Source organism: Prorops nasuta, unplaced genomic scaffold (assembly GCF_024137725.1).
Source record: "Prorops nasuta isolate Cenicafe-Biocafe unplaced genomic scaffold, Cenicafe_Pnas_1.2 PNAS00008, whole genome shotgun sequence".
NCBI classification, from domain to species: domain Eukaryota; kingdom Metazoa; phylum Arthropoda; class Insecta; order Hymenoptera; family Bethylidae; genus Prorops; species Prorops nasuta.
The window spans coordinates 857,610-875,301 of NW_027116805.1; the positions used below are offsets into that span (position 1 = coordinate 857,610).

The 17,692-nt window shown below is 31.2% G+C and overlaps 4 protein-coding genes across 11 annotated transcripts; all 4 read left to right on the top strand.

Annotated features, from left to right (window-relative positions):
* Window positions 1-365: 365 nt before the first annotated feature.
* On the top strand, window positions 366-8,648 carry sp3 (spermathreecae). 5 transcript variants are annotated; one of them, XM_066730431.1, is made up of 15 exons: window positions 366-575; window positions 819-1,195; window positions 1,281-1,544; window positions 1,633-1,960; window positions 2,025-2,217; window positions 2,290-2,617; window positions 2,740-2,810; window positions 2,979-3,203; window positions 3,454-3,675; window positions 3,802-4,115; window positions 4,178-4,387; window positions 4,468-7,894; window positions 8,065-8,361; window positions 8,433-8,465; window positions 8,542-8,648. In XM_066730431.1, the coding sequence occupies exons 1-12, from the start codon at window positions 479-481 to the stop codon at window positions 5,415-5,417; spliced, it is 3,579 nt and encodes a 1,192-aa protein (XP_066586528.1). In that variant the 5' UTR covers window positions 366-478; the 3' UTR covers window positions 5,418-7,894; window positions 8,065-8,361; window positions 8,433-8,465; window positions 8,542-8,648. The 5 variants fall into 5 exon arrangements, with proteins under 5 accessions (XP_066586528.1, XP_066586529.1, XP_066586530.1 ...); XM_066730432.1 differs by having other exon boundaries at window positions 4,468-7,841; XM_066730433.1 differs by having other exon boundaries at window positions 4,468-7,719.
* Window positions 8,295-10,289, top strand: LOC136775555 (rRNA N6-adenosine-methyltransferase ZCCHC4). The gene is made up of 4 exons (XM_066730438.1): window positions 8,295-8,361; window positions 8,433-8,977; window positions 9,043-9,739; window positions 9,826-10,289. Exons 1-4 carry the CDS (start codon window positions 8,295-8,297, stop codon window positions 10,287-10,289), a joined length of 1,773 nt encoding a protein of 590 aa, XP_066586535.1.
* A 608-nt stretch (window positions 10,290-10,897) lies between these two features.
* On the top strand, window positions 10,898-11,803 carry LOC136775549 (oxytocin-neurophysin 1-like). The gene is made up of 3 exons (XM_066730425.1): window positions 10,898-11,044; window positions 11,259-11,463; window positions 11,548-11,803. Exons 1-3 carry the CDS (start codon window positions 10,919-10,921, stop codon window positions 11,667-11,669), a joined length of 453 nt encoding a protein of 150 aa, XP_066586522.1. The 5' UTR covers window positions 10,898-10,918; the 3' UTR covers window positions 11,670-11,803.
* Window positions 11,804-12,065: 262 nt separating this feature from the next.
* Window positions 12,066-14,660, top strand: HtrA2 (HTRA2-related serine protease). Of its 4 annotated transcripts, none has more exons than XM_066730242.1 (7): window positions 12,066-12,840; window positions 12,906-13,029; window positions 13,109-13,195; window positions 13,257-13,451; window positions 13,528-13,681; window positions 13,762-13,921; window positions 14,300-14,660. In XM_066730242.1, exons 1-7 carry the CDS (start codon window positions 12,449-12,451, stop codon window positions 14,463-14,465), a joined length of 1,278 nt encoding a protein of 425 aa, XP_066586339.1. In that variant the 5' UTR covers window positions 12,066-12,448; the 3' UTR covers window positions 14,466-14,660. The 4 variants fall into 4 exon arrangements, with proteins under 4 accessions (XP_066586339.1, XP_066586340.1, XP_066586342.1 ...); XM_066730245.1 differs by having other exon boundaries at window positions 12,701-12,840; window positions 12,923-13,029; XM_066730244.1 differs by having other exon boundaries at window positions 12,703-12,840; window positions 12,911-13,029.
* Window positions 14,661-17,692: the final 3,032 nt, after the last annotated feature.

Genomic DNA, 17,692 nt, shown 5'->3' on the forward strand with positions numbered 1-17,692 from the left:
TTCTATGAAAAATTGGTCATGACTAAGCGTAGGAATTAGTAAACTCATATTAGTTTACATAATATTGAAATTTTTAAATAGTAAATAAAACTATTTCAATTATCGCGCTTTCATTATTTTACTGTAGTAGTGCAAAGTCATTGCGGAGTTGAAGCCACAAGGGTGACGGCCGACGGGGTGGTGGCGTGGTGCTTCTGGGCACTTTATGTATCTCGAGGATCTCGAGCTCGAGGGCCACCGGCCAAGGGAGTCTTCTTATAAAGTTATAATCGAGAGTCGAGACTGCTCCGTTCGGTGACCACCTAGCGGTGGCGCTAGATACGGATGCAACTGCGAGTGGTGCAACTGTATTATGATGTCGACACTCGACGTATCGTTGGTAGATGGTGAAAATGTGAAAACCTCTCTTTCGCGAGGAGCGAAGATAAAACGTCGTTGATGCCAAAGAAAAACTGTCATTATTCGAATAATCTCAATAATGGAACTATTTCGTACTGATACACATTTTATTTTTGTGAAAGAGAGACATAGCCTATGGTGTGACAAGTTTACTGGGGAATTCTCTGCCAATTCAGGCAAGTATCTGTCAAAATTAACAAAAGTCATCTAATTTCTTTCGAAATAAATTTATTTTTGAGTGATTTTTTACCTTAGATAAAAGTAAGTAATTGACTTAAATACATTTTTACTGTCCACAAGCGATTCCAATAAATGGAATTCCTCAAAATAGGTGTTTACTTTTAATTTTTAGAGGTTTTGTTATTTAAGATTTTTTATATGTAAATATTTGAATGTATTAAATATTAATTTACTTATAGACTGGGAATGGGCATCTGCAAGAGATTTGGAATGCCTTGGAATGTTTTATGGCATTGTTGGCAAAATAGAACAAATAGGAGTGCTGGAGCCACGCTTAATGCTTATAAAGGAGATAGCTATTGTAGGTGAACTTTACAATGGTCATATTGTTTATAAGATAAAATCAATTGCATTTTTACACATTGGCTCTGAAAATTTTGATATTGGATTGTTGCCATGCAAAAAGCATCAAAATTTGCCAAAGAAAAAAAGTACAATAGGATTATTTGACGTTCCCCAGAAAGCAGCATTTGTCAAAACATGGGGAACTATTAAGAATGCTACAAATACTATAAAAAATACTACTCAGCAAGCTGCTGCATTAGCAACTTTACAGGTATGCTAGTATAATTATAATATACTTTAATTATATAAGTCCATACATAAATATGAATTTTGAGTAGGGAATGATATTATTTTAGGTGAAGTCATCAGTAACTAAAAGATCTGCTCCTAAGGATAAGGAGAGATTTGAGAAAAGAATTTTAGAAGAGTTAAATAAGATTTTTACAGAAACTGATTCTTTTTTTTTCTGTAATACCAAAGATATTACAAATAGTTTACAACGACAATGTGTTCTAGAATCAGAGCAAGTCAATGAATATTTAAGTAAACCCCTCTGGCAGAGAGTTGATGATAGATTTTTTTGGAACAAATTTATGCTGCAAGATATAATTAATTTGAAAGTAAGAGCTTTTTATATATTGTAACTGAAAGAGATATTAATAAATTTTATGTCATTGATTGGATCACTTTTTATTTCAAATTTTTCAGACAGAAAAAGCAGATTGCTGGATATTGCCAATAATTCAGGGATATGTTCAAATAGAAGAATGTCAGGTTGAAGTTGGTTTTGATGAGCGACCTCAATATGAAATTTTTAAATTGGCAATAATATCTAGAAGGAGCAGATTTAGAGCAGGAACAAGATATAAGCGACGTGGTGTTGATGAAAATGGAAAATGTGCAAATTATGTTGAGACTGAACAGTTAGTTTGGTATCATGACCATCAAGTGTCTTTTGTACAAGTTCGAGGGAGTGTACCTGTATACTGGTCACAACCTGGTTATAAATATAAACCACCACCTAGAATTGACAAAGGTAGGCTTCCTTAATTAATTTTTCTGTACTTATGCAGCTTGGTTTATTTTAATTATAATTTCAGATGAAGCAGAAACACAGATAGCATTTGAAAAACATTTTACTGAAGAGCTGTTAAGCTATGGTCCAATTTGTATAGTTAATTTGATAGAGCAAACTGGGAAAGAAAAAATAATCTGGGAAGCCTACTGTAATCATGTAATTAATTATAATCATGAGGATATCACATATACAACGTTTGATTTTCATGAATACTGGTAAGTTCAATTAAAAAACACTGCTCTCAATATTAATCAAGATTGTTTTATGAAATTGTTTGAAATGTATAGTCGTGGTATGCATTTTGAGAATGTTTCTATTCTTGTGAATGCACTGCATTCGGTTCTAACAAATATGGGATATTGCTGGCGAGATAAACAAGGCACTATTTGCATGCAAAAGGGAGTTTTTCGAGTTAACTGTATAGATTGTTTGGACAGAACAAATGTTGTACAAACTGCAATAGGAAAAGCAGTCATGGAAATGCAGTTCTCAAAACTAGGCTTAATACCCCCTGATGGTATTTTGCCTACGAACATAAGACAAACTTTTCAATTGCTTTGGGCTAATAATGGTGATATTATTAGTAAGCAGTATGCTGGGACAAATGCATTAAAGGTCTGTAATTTTTGGTTTTTGCTGTAACATAATACTAACAAAAGGGATAAACAATCATTGCTATTTCATTCTATTATTGTTTCCATAATTTAATTCATTTAATTTAATTAAAAATATTATAGGGGGACTATACAAGAACTGGTGAACGAAAGTTTACAGGTTTAATGAAGGATGGCATGAACTCTGCAAATAGGTAAGAAGTAACTCTTAAATTTTATATATATACCTAAAAGCACACGTAAAAACTTCATTTTGACAATTGAATTACAATGGAATTCGTCTATTTTATTATTGAAATATCTGTCAGATGGTAATATTGAATTGGATAGAACCTTCACACTATCCTTTCATTTTCCTATAGATATTTTCAACAACACTTTATGGATGACATACGTCAAGCAGCGATAGATACCTTACTAGGAAATACTATCGACATTAACCAATTGAATGACGATTGGTCACATTATTTAGACATCCTTGACAATTGCTGTCTTGAACTTATACCCGCAAAACCACCGAAAATAGAACTACAAATTACTACTTACATTGATTTTCTTTACGCTTCTACTATATTTGACATGACAAGGTTCGCAATTTACAGCAGGCTTAGATATAGGTAGCTTTGATAAAAGCTCGTTAATATAAATACTATAATGTAAAAGCTATTTAACGTTTAAACAATTTTTAAGTCTAATTAAATAATGATTAATTAAATTTGTTAAATCACTTCCTGACACAATTACGTATTTTGAATCTGAATAAATGAAATGTTCACAGGCCATCAATTCTTTAAAAATATGTAATATTTAATATCTTGATTAAATTCATGCTTACAGGTACTATTTGAATCGTTTTAAAGATGCTTATAGACAAGCATCAATTGACTTGATGTTGGGAAATTCTGTAAGTGAAGAAATATTCCAGGAGCGAACTGAAGAAGAGGACAATGCAGCTACTGCTGTTCATGTGAAATTATTAATTGAGGACTGTAAAAAATTGTTAATACCTGATTCTGAGATTATACTTGGTAGCTGGGGACTTATTGACGCCGATCCTGTGTATGTTTTATTTAAATTATATATACATAAACACTAAAACTGTCGTCATGGGTAAAAAATTACCTATTACGTGAAGAATTTTAATTTAAAGTCATATGTAATTAATGATAATAATGTTTTGAATAGGACTGGTGATCCAACAGAAACAGAAATGGATACAATATTGATACTAACACGAGATAGCTATTACTTAGCTGATTATGATGATCAAATAGATAAAGTAACTAATTATCAAAGAGTTTTGTTGTCTGATATTGTATTAATAGAGTTTGGCCAACCAGAAAGTACAGTATCTATTTTTAAGAATAAACAGTATCATTGCATTAGAATTAATTATAAAGTAGCAAATGAATGTGGCTACTTCCATATGTTCCGAAGCACAAATCTAAGGTTCTTTAATAATATGGCTGTTGTTATTAAAAATGAAGAAGAAGGCATAGGTATGAGTATTAATCTTAAAGAAATATTTTTTGGAGTAACTTTCTGCTATATTCTTTTTCAGAATCTTTGAAAGCAATATGCGAAGCAATTTCAGTAGCACTTGAAATAGCTAATATTCCAAATATTCCTATTGCAATGAATGTATCTTTGGATAAAAGAAAGAGTAAATTAGTCAATAGTAAAGGATCTACTGGTTTGTTAGACATATCCTCATTCCCGGAGTTAACAAGAAATGTTTCTGAAACCCAGCTTCTTGCTTTAAAAACTGCAGGTAGAGTAAAGATTAATTATAGAATTTCCTTTTTTTGCCCTGCTATAATAAAATATCCAAAGATAATAATCTAATTACAGGTACAAAGGCTTTAAGCAATATGTCTGAACAATTTAGTAAATTAAATAAATTTAGCCACACTTTTGGTTCTAAAAAGTCTACAGGTGAAGTTAGAAATTTAAATAATAGAGAAATTGAAAAATCGCCAAAACCTACATTTACTGTTGGAGATACAGAAATTACTTCGAATACAATGAAAAAAAGAGATAGTATCAGCAGTAGTAGTAGCGGAGATGATGATATTCCATCAATACATCTAGAAAAACCAGAGCAATTTATTCATGATAAAAAATTAATGGAAGCTTATACTCCTTCCATTGGAATCATCATGGGTGTGAACAATTCTGCATTGGCAAAAATTGAGGGCGATCCTAATGAAGCTTGTAATGACGAAGCTTTTACGACGAATGATAACTTAAAAGTTGAAGGATTAAATTTGATACCATCTTCTATTTCGCAAAAAGATTTCATAATAACAAAGCCTGAGATAACTATTCAAAGTGTGGCAGACAATGACAACGATAAAAATGAAAATGCAGCTCTATCAATGCTAAATTTAAACAAGAATATTAGTCATTCTAGTGGAGAAGTTGATAATACAACAGTACTAAATCCTGTAAAAAGTTCTTCTTTACAAACGGATAATAAATTACAGGATAAGAAAAGATCTACTTCTGAGCAAGATTTGACATTAAGTATTACCTCATCTCAGAGTGAATCAGCATTAAAGTCTATAAAACAAAATATCTCAAATGTTACAAGCCCAGTGACATCTACTACTAAAGATATTTTGTCACCATTCTCCAAACTTGCTAAGGGAGTACAAACTTTGGGGGCCAATTTGGATCCTAGAAAACTGAAAACTGGGCAGGTAGGCTTAACAAGGAATTTATCCGATAATCATATAGAGCAACAACAAAAGTTGCAGCAAAGGTGGAGTTGCTGTCAATCTAGATTAATAGCTTTGTAGTTACTTAAAATACACGCAAGTTATGTTGTTGATGGAACTTTAATACTAGAGCAGATTGAGTCTCGTGAAACTGTAGCACAATTCAATAGGTTTTAATGTATACAGCTGTGTGATCAGTAGAGAAGAGTAGCTTTTAGTATAGAGGACAAAACTTAACAGTGGAATCATAAGCATAGGAATTGAAACTGAAATAAAATTTGCAATAGAATAGGTGTAATTTCAAAAATATATGTAATATTTTGTTGAAATTAAAAATTAGTCAAGTGGAAGCACCTAAATAACTAAGAAAAACTTATCTTGCGTATTTTTAAAAAAGCATTAAAACTGCTGAGTACAATGTGATCAGTTTTTATCTACAACATACTTTATTTAATGTTTCAATGGAAAATTTACTATTAGAGAATACTCCATTTGTGTTCTTTTTCAAAATAAATAGTGTTTTAGTTCTAAATCCTTTTAGCATATGTACAGTAACTTGCGTACAGATTTAGAATTTATAAAAATTGTATGAGAATCATATAGTTGTTATTGTGTTTGCAATGACAAATTGAATAACAAAAACATGTTAATTCATAGTTTGCCATACAATTGCTTGCATAATGTGAGTACGAGTGAAATATTTACATAGATAATAATTCATGACAAAGCAATTACTAAAGAGATTCATGTTAAATTAAAAGAATATATATTATTTTTAATTTTTCTGTATGGCCTAGATCTGGAATGAATATTATGAATGAAACAAATATTTATTCATTTTATTGAACATTATAACAGAAGCTTTTTAGTCAATTATGTAAATATAATTAATTACTTAATAAGTCTACTTAAGATACACAAGAAAATTATATATTGTGTAAAAAATATTGAATTCAAGATTTACAGAACTAACAAAAATTTTACTTAAAATTTTACTAAAAAAAGTTAATCAGTATTAATTTATAAACTTTTAAATGTAACCAATATTTAAATGAGAAACTAAAAACTTGTTTCTCATTTAAATATTATGGAAATTTTAGGATGCTCTATTTATAGTAAAATTTATTAACAGGTATTTTTGAACTGTGAGATGTCCTTGTTTCTATATTTTAATAATACAAGAGATATAAAAATCAGTATTTATCTAATTAGTATATTTTTTAGTAATAATAGCTGGCAAAATAAACTACATAATGTTATAAATCTAGTTAATACAAAAATAAATTAAATTATATTCATACTGTACCCCTGCTAATATGATATTGTAATATGAATATGTGTTAGTTATAATTTGGTATTAAGCTATAACTGTAATAGTGTAACACAGAATTTTTTTGTTTATTATGATTATAATAATAGTCTGTGATATATAGATTTGCAGAAGTTATAGCTCCATCTAATTGACAAAGAATATTGTAAAATAAGTTTACAAATTGTTCACAAAACTTTATTATAAAGCATACATAGTACATCTAACTACAATATTTCAGTATAATTATGTTGGATTATTGCTCTTTCTTTTTTGTATTAAGATTAGATAGTAAATTTATATTCTTTATTATTATCAAAGACATTTATTATTCAAGAAAAAAATAACATGGTACCAGGTTTTCAATAATTTGCCTAATATTTCGAACATTTATCTGGTGTAAAATTCTGTACTGAGTCTCTTGATTATATAGAAATTATAAGTAAATACACTGATTGTAGCTGTATCAGTAAAATGTAAGAGTAACACCAAATTCAGTATTGACGCACAGTATGAAAAATATATTTTTATGGTAGAATAAAAAGAAATGTTAAACAAAGATTGAAAAGATGTGTATCTTTTAGGGTCTTCATATGCCTTATACTTAAATTAAATATTTGTTGCAAAAATAAGTATACATTAAATGCATCAATATAGACTTAAAATGAGAATACAGTTGCACTTGTAGGACACACTAAAATGTGAAATAAAACAAATATTATTGCTAATGTATATTTATTAAAAATTTTAATCCTTCCTATTAAATTATAAATTTTTTCTAATAAATGGGATATGATCCGAGAGAGTTGTTCTTTTTTGAGTCTGTATCTGCACTTATAATTTTTGCACAAATTTGAAACTAGAGAACCAAGTGCCTAAGACGGCTGATACAGGAGACTTGGCCTCATTGGCCTGCCCCAGCCCAGCACTGCCCAGTGCCCACGCCCAGGCCTGCCGCTCAGCTGTGGCCCCTGGGCCTGCGGCCTGCCTGGGCTGCTGGGGGCGCTGGGGCCTCGCTGGGCCCCTGGGTTAATAGGGTTCGGTCGGCAGTCGGCTGACGCCTGACAGAAATCGGTAAGTAAGGTACCGTAAATGTTGACTGATCAGCGTCTCTGCAGTGGGCTTGCCAAATGCCAATGCCAAGTGCCGGGACTGCCGGGTTGCTGAATGCTGAGCTGAGTGCTCAGTGCAGTATGGTGCAGTATATAGTATATGTATACTATTTGTCCAATCCAATGTGTTTAGTAATGTTAGTTTCACTTCAGTTTCCTTTTTCTCTTCTGATTTAATAATTTCCCTCGTGTTCCATGATTAGATAAAGGAGATTTAAATTTTTTATTATTGATTTATTATAATATTACAGTAGTAGATATATATGTATAAAAAATAAGAGTTTACTGAGTCATGTTTACTCTATAGTTATAGAGTCTGAGATCTGAGTTGAAATACCGACATGTATTACGTATATATATGTATATAATAATACAACACATCAATTGACATCAATCTAACCATCTTGGGGATCCACGAGTCCACGACCCACGTGTTTCACAACTGCGCACGTGTTTAAAACATTTAAATAATAGTATATGTATACTAATACGTACTTTTTTTTCATTCATAAACCATAAATATCTATTTATTGAAGCATGGATAGTGCATCAGGTTTACAATGTTTTTGGGGTGAATTAAAAAATAATCCCCATTGTCCACATGGTAAATGTTATTTTCTTCTTTTTTCCTTGATGAAAATTAAACTTAAAATTTACCTTTTATAAATATTCTAGGTCCAACTTTGTTATTTGGTAGATATATCAATGGTAATTTAGAAAAATTTTATACTTGCTCTGCTTGTCGTGACAGAAGTCTTTGCTCATTTTATCTGAATTATGACAGCAGTTTGACCAAGCAGGAGAAACTTACATGGGATTTAGAGAGGAAACGATTCATATCAAAGTATAATCATAAGAAATTATTCATAAAATTTAATGAAGTTATGATAGAAAATCCAATGAACAGAATATATTGTCATACTTGCGAGAGACTTATTTTAAAGGCGGAGAGAATAAAGCATTCTGATCATACTTTGACAGAGAGCTTGACAGATTATCAAATGACACATCCAACTGAATTACTCAAACCACTAGGAAATGTGAAGAAAGAGGCACAATACTTTTTTTCAGAAAAATCTACAAAAGACATTGTAGACATGATTATTAAACAAGGAATGAAAAATGTATTGTGCATTGGAGCACCAAGAATCCATGAATACATTAATCAAAATTATGAATCTAAGATTTCTAGTCTTCTCCTTGATTTTGATTCAAGATTTGTAAGTTTCTGTTCTAAATAAGAAATAGTTTTTTTCTTTTTTTAAATTAATTTGATATGTTACAGCATAATTTCTTTGGTCCTCTCCAATACTGCTGGTACAATCTATTTAATCATCATTTCTTCTTTAATGAAGCTAAAAATGTATTTAAAGATTTTGTAACACAAAATGGTGGAAAAGATTTAATTTTAATTTGTGACCCTCCATTTGGTGGTCGTGTTGAAGCAATGTCCCAAACTATTAAAGCAATACAAGATTTGCATAAAAAATGGAACCATATAGAAGATACTGATACATTGAAAATTATATTTATTTTTCCATACTTTATGGAATCTATAATACAGCAAAAGTCAAATCCCCCTTTAATCAATGGAGGATTAAGAGAATTAAAAATGGCAGATTATAAAGTAGATTATGACAATCATCCATTATTTATAACAGGAAGTAGTGGTAGAAAGTATGGTTCCCCAGTAAGAATTTTTACAAATATTCTTCTGCGTTTATTTAAGCTTCCAGAATCAGATGGGTATAAATATTGCAAGAGATGCTTGAAATGGGTTTCTAATGAGAATAGGCATTGTAAGAAATGTAAAGAGTGTACATCAAAAGATGGAAGAAGATACAAACATTGCAATATTTGTAAAAGATGTGTAAAGCCTACATGGAAGCATTGTGATACTTGTAATAGATGTGTATTAGAACAACATGAATGTGGACAAGGACCAAAAATAACAGGCCTTTGCTTTAAATGTAATCAAAAAGGTATATAACAGTGAATCAGTTTCTTATATATATATATATATATATATATATTAATAATATTTATTTTAATTTGTTAATTTTTTCAGGACACATAGAAAAAAATTGTACTGTTAGAGTTGACAACACAGCTGAAGAAAATATAGAAGTTGATATATCTGAAACCAAAAACGAGGAAGCAAGTAAAAAGTCTAAGAATAAACAGAAACCTGTTAGGGAATCCAAAGAAGCTGTTTCAATTACACAAGCAAAAACTATGAAGCTAAAAGATAACAGTAAAAAACGAAAGAGTGAAGATTTAATTAATGGTGCAAGTAAAATATTAAAAAAACCTAAATCAATAAAAAGTAAGGGATCAATGAAAACAGATATTTCAGTAAAAAATAATATAAATGAAAGGAAAGTGAAAATCAGCAAATTAAAAATTCAAGAAAATACAAAAAAAGGGAAAAGGGGAGCTATTAACGCATATAGTAAGCAGAATAAAGAGAAACTTATTAAAAAGCTTGAAAGTAAGAAACTAAAGATAAGACTTAAAGTGCCCAAAAAATAATTTTTAGTTAATATAATATGTTTTGTACTACTGTAAATAAAATAAAATTCATACATATATATATATATATATTGTGTAAACGTCAATCATTTTTCGATAATAATTTTAACAGCACCTGATCTTTTCATAGTTAAAAAATGCTAGTTAATTTGAGACTGGTTTCCACCTATTAGTTGGTTCGGCAAAATTATGTCTGTTTAGTAACGCTTCAAATTTTAGATTGTAGATTATACCAAACAGATAATTTTTACTAGTAAATGAAAAAATTGACTTTTAAAAATGCTACAATGATAAGTACAATGAAGAAAGAATACTTAGTTTATTTATATGTTGCATTATTGTAAATAAGTTTGTATGTAAGAAAAGAATGTATAAACATATTTGATATTATATAGGCGGTACTTTTTGATAAAGGTGTGAATAGAATAAGACCTTTTTATTCTTCAAATATCCTCACACACGGAGATTTCATTTACATAATCTGTTGAGTGCTCTTTCGTGAAAAACTCTCTACAAACTCAACATGAATATTAAATATTTTACATGGAGCAATATAAATAACTGCTCGCATTCTCAAATAGTTGCAGTTTTTCTCCATCCTCCGACGTTTCAACATCTGTATAGCAAAAATGGTTAAAGAGCTTATTATTTTCGCGTCTCTTTTTTTTTTCACTTGCGGTTGCTTAATCACAAATTGTCCCCGGGGTGGTAAAAGAGGCGGAACTGCGATCATGCTTGAGAATTTTGCGAGAGAAGTAATGATATTTATTAAATATAATAATTCATATAACTATCAAAACTTATAGTCAAATCATAAACCAAACTTGAAGTGTTTGTGTTAATTATGTAAATTAATACACTATCATAAAAAATTACACTATTCTCTTAAAAATAAATTAGAGTATCATATATTTGATAATATTATAAAAGCAGGTATTAAAAAATAATGTTTTGATTCTAAAATTACAGTGTCCAACTTGTGGGCCTAATCATTTGGGACAGTGTTTTGGACCTAACATTTGTTGTGGTCCGATAATTGGTTGTTTCATTGGGACTCCGGAGACTTATAAATGTAGAAAAGAAAGTTTGTATTCCAGACCCTGCATCGCTGGATATGCAATGTGCCGCGGAAATACAGCGAGATGTGCTGCCAATGGAATTTGTTGCTCCCAGGGTAAATATGCACTGAGAAATAATACAATGGAAAAAAAAATTGTTAATGATTTTAATTTTAATCTTAATACATGTTATTATTCAGAGTCTTGCTTTACGGACCCCTCGTGCAGAATCTCCGATGCTATGAATGACGGGAAAATCAACGCTGATTTAAACTCTGGTTTATCCACCGACAACGAAATATCCAATGAAGCAACTCAATAAATATAATTAAAATATGTCCAGCAATTGTGGTCATGTTAATCGTTAACATATGTATCGTAAAGCGCACGTGGGAAAAGTATACGAATAAAATGCATTAATCGTAAAAGAGTAAAATATGGCGGGTCTTTGGCTTCTTTTTTTCCTGTTCCCCTGATACAACCAGACAAGATTAAAAGGCTTGAAAACGTCTTAATCTGGACATTTATGAGACGTTTAAAAGACGTCTATCTGGAACGTTACTTAAACGTCTTTGAGACGTCATTGAAACTTTTTTGGACTTTTCAATATTAGGCGAACAGGAGTTCGCAGGAAGTCTTCGCTGCGCATTCCTAACCCATTGCAAGTCTCTCGTTATTATGATGCAATACTTCTTCCCACTCCGTTCATACGGTTCATTCCCATTCATTTCCAACCATTGAACAGTCGCACCAATAACGAACCAACTTTTAAAATACCGATTATCGAACAAATGTTTTTAACTTTTTTATCTTTAAATAATCGACTTGCAAAAACTTCAATGCAGTAAATTTATAATGTGTGTCAAAATGTGAATAATTCTATTTTTATTTTCTTATAAAAACAATCTTTTTGGCTAGATCTGATTTAAAGATATAAATTAACATTTTCCTTTTAACAAAATTTTTTTAATTATGACATGTGCATTTAAGTTTGTAACTTCGGTTACAAATTTTCGATCAACTGTAAAATGTCAATTATTTAAACTAGTGGTATACGCTAACCTATAAATTATTGTAAACAAAGTTACGTGAGACCGAAACATGGCACATTATTTTTGTCATTCGCCTTGTAAATTAATGATGAAAAACCAATTTTTAACAAAGAAACTGGCGACTGTTTTAAGTTCGCAACGTTTTCTCAGTTCGAATAATAAGAATGCAAAATATGAAGAGTTCCAGTTATTTCCTCAGTCAATTCGACGTGTTTTAGCTTACTCATTTTTAGCATCTGGAACTGGTTACTTACTTTACAAGTGGAAAATGAATTTCTGTGATCAATCTTTAATAAGGAGATACTTAATTCCAACAGTTCATGCAAAATCTTTTATACCTACCGATATAAGCCACAACAGGGATAAATATAATTTTATTGCAGACGTGGTAGAGGTGTCTGCTCCATCGGTAGTTTATATTGAAATTAAAGATAACAAGAGGTACATTTCGCATTCTCATGCTTAGTTGAATATATTTTAATACTTATTTATTAATTGAAAGATAGGAAAGATTTCTTTACAGGAGAAGCAGCTACTGTTAGTCATGGTTCTGGATTTATTGTTGCTGAAGATGGATTGATTATGACAAATGCTCATGTGGTTGTTAATAAACCATATTCCACAGTAAATGTAAGAATTATTTATATATTCAAAATAGGTCAGCACTGTACACATTTTTTGAAATATATAAAAGGTATTTTTATTTTAGGTGCAGCTTCAAGATGGATCAACTTATATAGCTCATGTAGAAGATGTGGATATGAAGAGTGATCTGGCAACTTTAAGAATTAATAAAGTTAGCATTTATCTTGAAAATTAATTTATTATATATTTCTCTTACTGATTATTTGTTACAGAAAAATTTACCAGTAATTAGATTGGGAAAATCAGCAACTCTTAGACCTGGAGAGTTTGTAGTTGCCATAGGATCGCCTTTAGCATTAAGTAATTCAATAACAAGCGGAGTTGTTAGTAGTGTAAGCAGACATAGTAAAGAACTTGGAATTCTTCATACACAAATGGCATACATACAAACAGATGCTGCCATTACTGTAAGTTCTTCCAGCATGATTTGAATATTTGCACTATTATTTTTCATTAATTTAATTGTTTTAATTGTATATTTAGTTTGGTAATTCTGGTGGACCATTAGTTAATTTGAATGGTGAAGTTATTGGGATAAATGCTATGAAAGTAACACCAGGCATATCTTTTGCAATACCAATAGATTATGCGAAAGAATTTTTAGAGAAAGCTCAGAAACGGAGAAAAAAGGACAAGGGTAATATCAATGTTTTGTATAATTTTTACATTTTATTAACAAGCAAAGAACTATCCTAAAAACAGGCTATGCCCCATAAGGTCAACGAGATACAGTACCTAAAAAGCGGTACATGGGAATGACTTTATTGACACTTACACCAAACATAATCTTTGAACATCAAAGGGCTAATGTTATTCCATTGAACGTAAGGAATGGGGTACTGGTTTGGAAAGTCATTTATGGCTCTCCTGCCCATATGTAAGCAAAAACTCTTGTATATATTATTGTTATATATATATTTACATCTTTCATTCATTAAATGCAATAACATCATAACTCTAAAAGTTTTAATTTTAAAAAACCATAATTAAAGGTAACAAAAAAGATTATTTAGATACTAATTACTTTACAGTAACCAAATTGATATATTTTGGAGAATTAATAGAAATAATAAATGAAGTTTACATTGATTTGTTAAAAAAAAGAAAAACTATGAATCTATGAATTCACACTTACTTTGCCATTGTTCAAATAGTAAAATAACGGTAGAATTTTTAAACTACGGATATATGAGATGTTATTTTATTTAATGAGCAGTAGCTATCTCAATTATAAGTTTAAATTATTATTTTGCAGAAGTGGTATATTATCTGGCGATATAATAACACATTTAAATGGCGAGGAAGTACATCATGTGCAACAGATTTATAAAGTTCTAGAAACATCTGAAATTTTGCAAATTACATTTATAAGAAATGGAGTTGTAAGGATAGTCAACATTAAGCCAGAAGAGATCGATTGACGAATTTCGACAATAATACAGCCTGAGCTCAATGAGCAAATTGCAATGTTAAAAGCAATGGTCTTGGTTGCTCAATTACAAAGAAATTGTAACAAGATGACCTAAGCAAATAAACAAGAAAAAGATTGATTTTAATATAATGTTTTTTGCAGCTCTATTTCACATAAAAAGTTTTTGTTACATGATCTTATAAGTTAATCTTAGATTTCTTTGATTACTTTTAATTTTGTTAAATAAATAAAAAAGATTGAATTAGTTAACTAAAAGTGGTATTCAGTAGAAAAAGTTATGTCAACAGGTTTAATGGATAATTATACAATACCTCAGGCAGGTCAGCCATTAAGTTATGTTATTTTTCCAATGTTTTTGAATTCTCAAAGCATACTTATGAAGGTTTGCTTTAAACGGAAGAGGGAATGATAGTAAAACTGATATATTAAAAGCTTTCACAGAGGTCTTATAGTACTTAAGAGAGGACAGCTGCTGTCATATTATCATCTTAGACTTATCCCAGCTGTTTCTACTTGGAAAACGAGCATGTTGCGAGCTGGCAGGCTTGGAAAAGAGGATCTCTACTAGCACGTAAGTGCACCGGGTGTGGTCTCTGAGTCTTCTTGACTGTATTATGTTTATGTTGTTTACGACATAAGCGACCTCCGCAAATATGTAGCTGGATCCTCGCGTGGGTGTGGTCCTCAGGCTTCTTAGATTTTTCCAAAATGCTTTTACTGTCTGCGGACGCGTGCATCTTGTTGGAATTTCACTGTCTCTACGCCCTCTCTTATGGAAAGATCCTCCTCTAACAAGAAGACTTCAACCTTTTCAAACCAACTTTGCTTTCTTGTGCCTTTATCATCTTCTATGGTTTAATCCACTCAAATATGTGTCTTTTATTTTTCATTATCAACTCCTTTATTATCAAGTAAAGTTATTTATTCAAAAGACATGATATTGTCCGAATGGCAAGTAATTCTAAAAAACTGCCGACAAATTATCCTTGTAACACACATTTCATGAATAGCTTATTATACTATAGGATAAATAAATATTTATACATTAGTATCACCGGTTTAAAATTTATACTATTGCTCAAGTATTAAGCTTTTGCTTAAAATTATATTTCATAATTTTATTCATAAGTCTGTGTACTTAATAAACTTTGTTGAATTTTGTATAAGAAAATATTTAAGATCTTTGATGCTTTCTTGATTTTCGAAAGGAAGAGAGGATTTGATGGTATTTGCTAGCGTTTGCCAGGTCACCGAACACGATTTTGCGCGCACTACCGATAAATTGCAATTAGGTCCCACTGATAAGGTGAGATTTTTTTTTAAAACGGAGTATTCTGATATAATTTCGATTCACGGTTACTTAGCTCACGTGTAATTTCAGGGTACATTGATCGAAAGTTGAGTATTCTTAATGTGAACTAAAGAGTATTGGATAATTATATATTACACCGAAGATGTTGAAAAATCAGATATATATATTTAAATATTTCTCACATATTTCCCTATAAAATGGTTTTTGAATTATATTGCAGTACATGAGTAATTTTTTGTACGAAGAAACCTTGATAATAAGAAACTTATAGGTTGTTATAGCAAAAGATTTGAGCGCTGATATGATCATTAATGAGATGATCGAAGATGTAGCAACGGATGAGTAGAAAGACTAGTAATCTAGAGGCGATAATCAGTACATGTGACAATGGATTATTTGAGAAGTATGCGGGGGATTTTAAATGAAGGATCGTAGAAGGAACAAAAGAGGAGGGAAAGGCAGAATAAAAACAAGGAGTGGGGGGAGTACCTTGACCTACGTCAAGTCCCTCTTCGCACGAGCTGGGAACATTATCGCCTTGTACCTTGTTCCTTTTATCTTCCTTTTATCGTTCCTCTTCCATGGCTGGCGTCGACAGGACTCTATTCCCTGATTATCCATGCTCTTACCTTCGCTATCCTCGCCTACTCGCGGACTCTCCGTCCACTTCAACCTCCTCCTTTTCCGAAGTAGCCACAACGTAAATAAACTAAACAAGCCAGCCTAGGCTCCCACCATCACTACGATAAACTTTGCTCGGTCCTTTCATTCCTTACCTTAATAGAATCCTTTCATCTTACACAGTAATCCTCCATTATTCCACCTAGTTTATATACCAGAAATTTTCACCTTTCATCAATCTTTTTACATGTTAAGAGATATTTTAGTCCTATTTTCTCTAACAATAATGTATTTTTTATACTTGATCAAATATATCAACGGAAGGTAAATAATGAATGTGGTAAAGTAAATATCATAAATTTAAAAGAAGCTGTTCGAAAAGTTTCGAATTTTTTAAATTCCTTTATTCCTGTTTGGATTCTTTGATATTAACGAAAGAAAAATACTATATATGAGAATGAAATAAAATCACTCTTTTCTAAAGCGGATATACACAGACTTTGAATTTTAGTGATTTTCGCTTCGCCTGCATACGTCTGGACTATATTCCCTGATTATTCACGCTTCCGGTTCAACTATCCTCGCCTACGAGTCTAGCTTTACGTCAAATCCAGCCTCTACTGCCCAAAACAACCACAGCAATCAGGTTTCATAGTGTGTCCCCCTACTCCCCTTTCATCGTATGCATTATGTTCGAAACTTTGATTTCTTATCGCATTACCATTCATAAATCTTGCTACGGCAATTCTATAATTATAAGAATGTCATAATATATGTATTTTATACTATTTCGTTCCTATCGTCCTTGAACAATTTTAATTGATCCCTTCGTGACTCTAAATGTCTCCTTTAAGCTCATATTCCTCAAAAATTGTAAAAACGATAAATTTTAGCGTTGAATTCATAAAAGAATTGTCTTTAAAATTATTTTTTAAAATATGAAGCTTAAAACTGATTATAAACGGAGTGCAGTTGAGATTATGGTATTTCGTATAGAGTACAAAATGTAGGGTAATCTTGGAACGAAAGATACTTAATATTTTCAGGACGGGGTTGGATTGAAAGAGGAAATTCAGATCGGATTTCTCTGGGACAGGACGATCGAAAAGACTTTAAAGGCGATCTTGCAAAGCTGTGGTCAGGAAAGTGAACACCTGGTGCCCCTTTCCCATAGAAGAGATTCACGATATTGAGTTTGCATTTTGCACGGCTATTCTGGGCCAGCCAGGATTCAGCCGCCGAATCCATTAGCGCGGAATGTCGGCTCGCTGAGGGATAACGTT

Coding starts and splice junctions, on each gene's coding strand:
- sp3 (XM_066730430.1), top strand. CDS start 479: ATGGAACTATTTCGTACTGATACACATTTTATTTTTGTGAAAGAGAGA. Junction 576..818: donor GGAATTCTCTGCCAATTCAG/GCAAGTATCTGT, acceptor ATTTACTTATAG/ACTGGGAATGGGCATCTGCA. Junction 1,196..1,280: donor CTGCATTAGCAACTTTACAG/GTATGCTAGTAT, acceptor ATATTATTTTAG/GTGAAGTCATCAGTAACTAA.
- LOC136775555 (XM_066730438.1), top strand. CDS start 8,295: ATGGATAGTGCATCAGGTTTACAATGTTTTTGGGGTGAATTAAAAAAT. Junction 8,362..8,432: donor TAATCCCCATTGTCCACATG/GTAAATGTTATT, acceptor TAAATATTCTAG/GTCCAACTTTGTTATTTGGT. Junction 8,978..9,042: donor TTGATTTTGATTCAAGATTT/GTAAGTTTCTGT, acceptor GATATGTTACAG/CATAATTTCTTTGGTCCTCT.
- LOC136775549 (XM_066730425.1), top strand. CDS start 10,919: ATGGTTAAAGAGCTTATTATTTTCGCGTCTCTTTTTTTTTTCACTTGC. Junction 11,045..11,258: donor TTGAGAATTTTGCGAGAGAA/GTAATGATATTT, acceptor CTAAAATTACAG/TGTCCAACTTGTGGGCCTAA. Junction 11,464..11,547: donor TGGAATTTGTTGCTCCCAGG/GTAAATATGCAC, acceptor GTTATTATTCAG/AGTCTTGCTTTACGGACCCC.
- HtrA2 (XM_066730242.1), top strand. CDS start 12,449: ATGGCACATTATTTTTGTCATTCGCCTTGTAAATTAATGATGAAAAAC. Junction 13,196..13,256: donor CAACTTTAAGAATTAATAAA/GTTAGCATTTAT, acceptor TATTTGTTACAG/AAAAATTTACCAGTAATTAG. Junction 13,682..13,761: donor ACGGAGAAAAAAGGACAAGG/GTAATATCAATG, acceptor ATGCCCCATAAG/GTCAACGAGATACAGTACCT.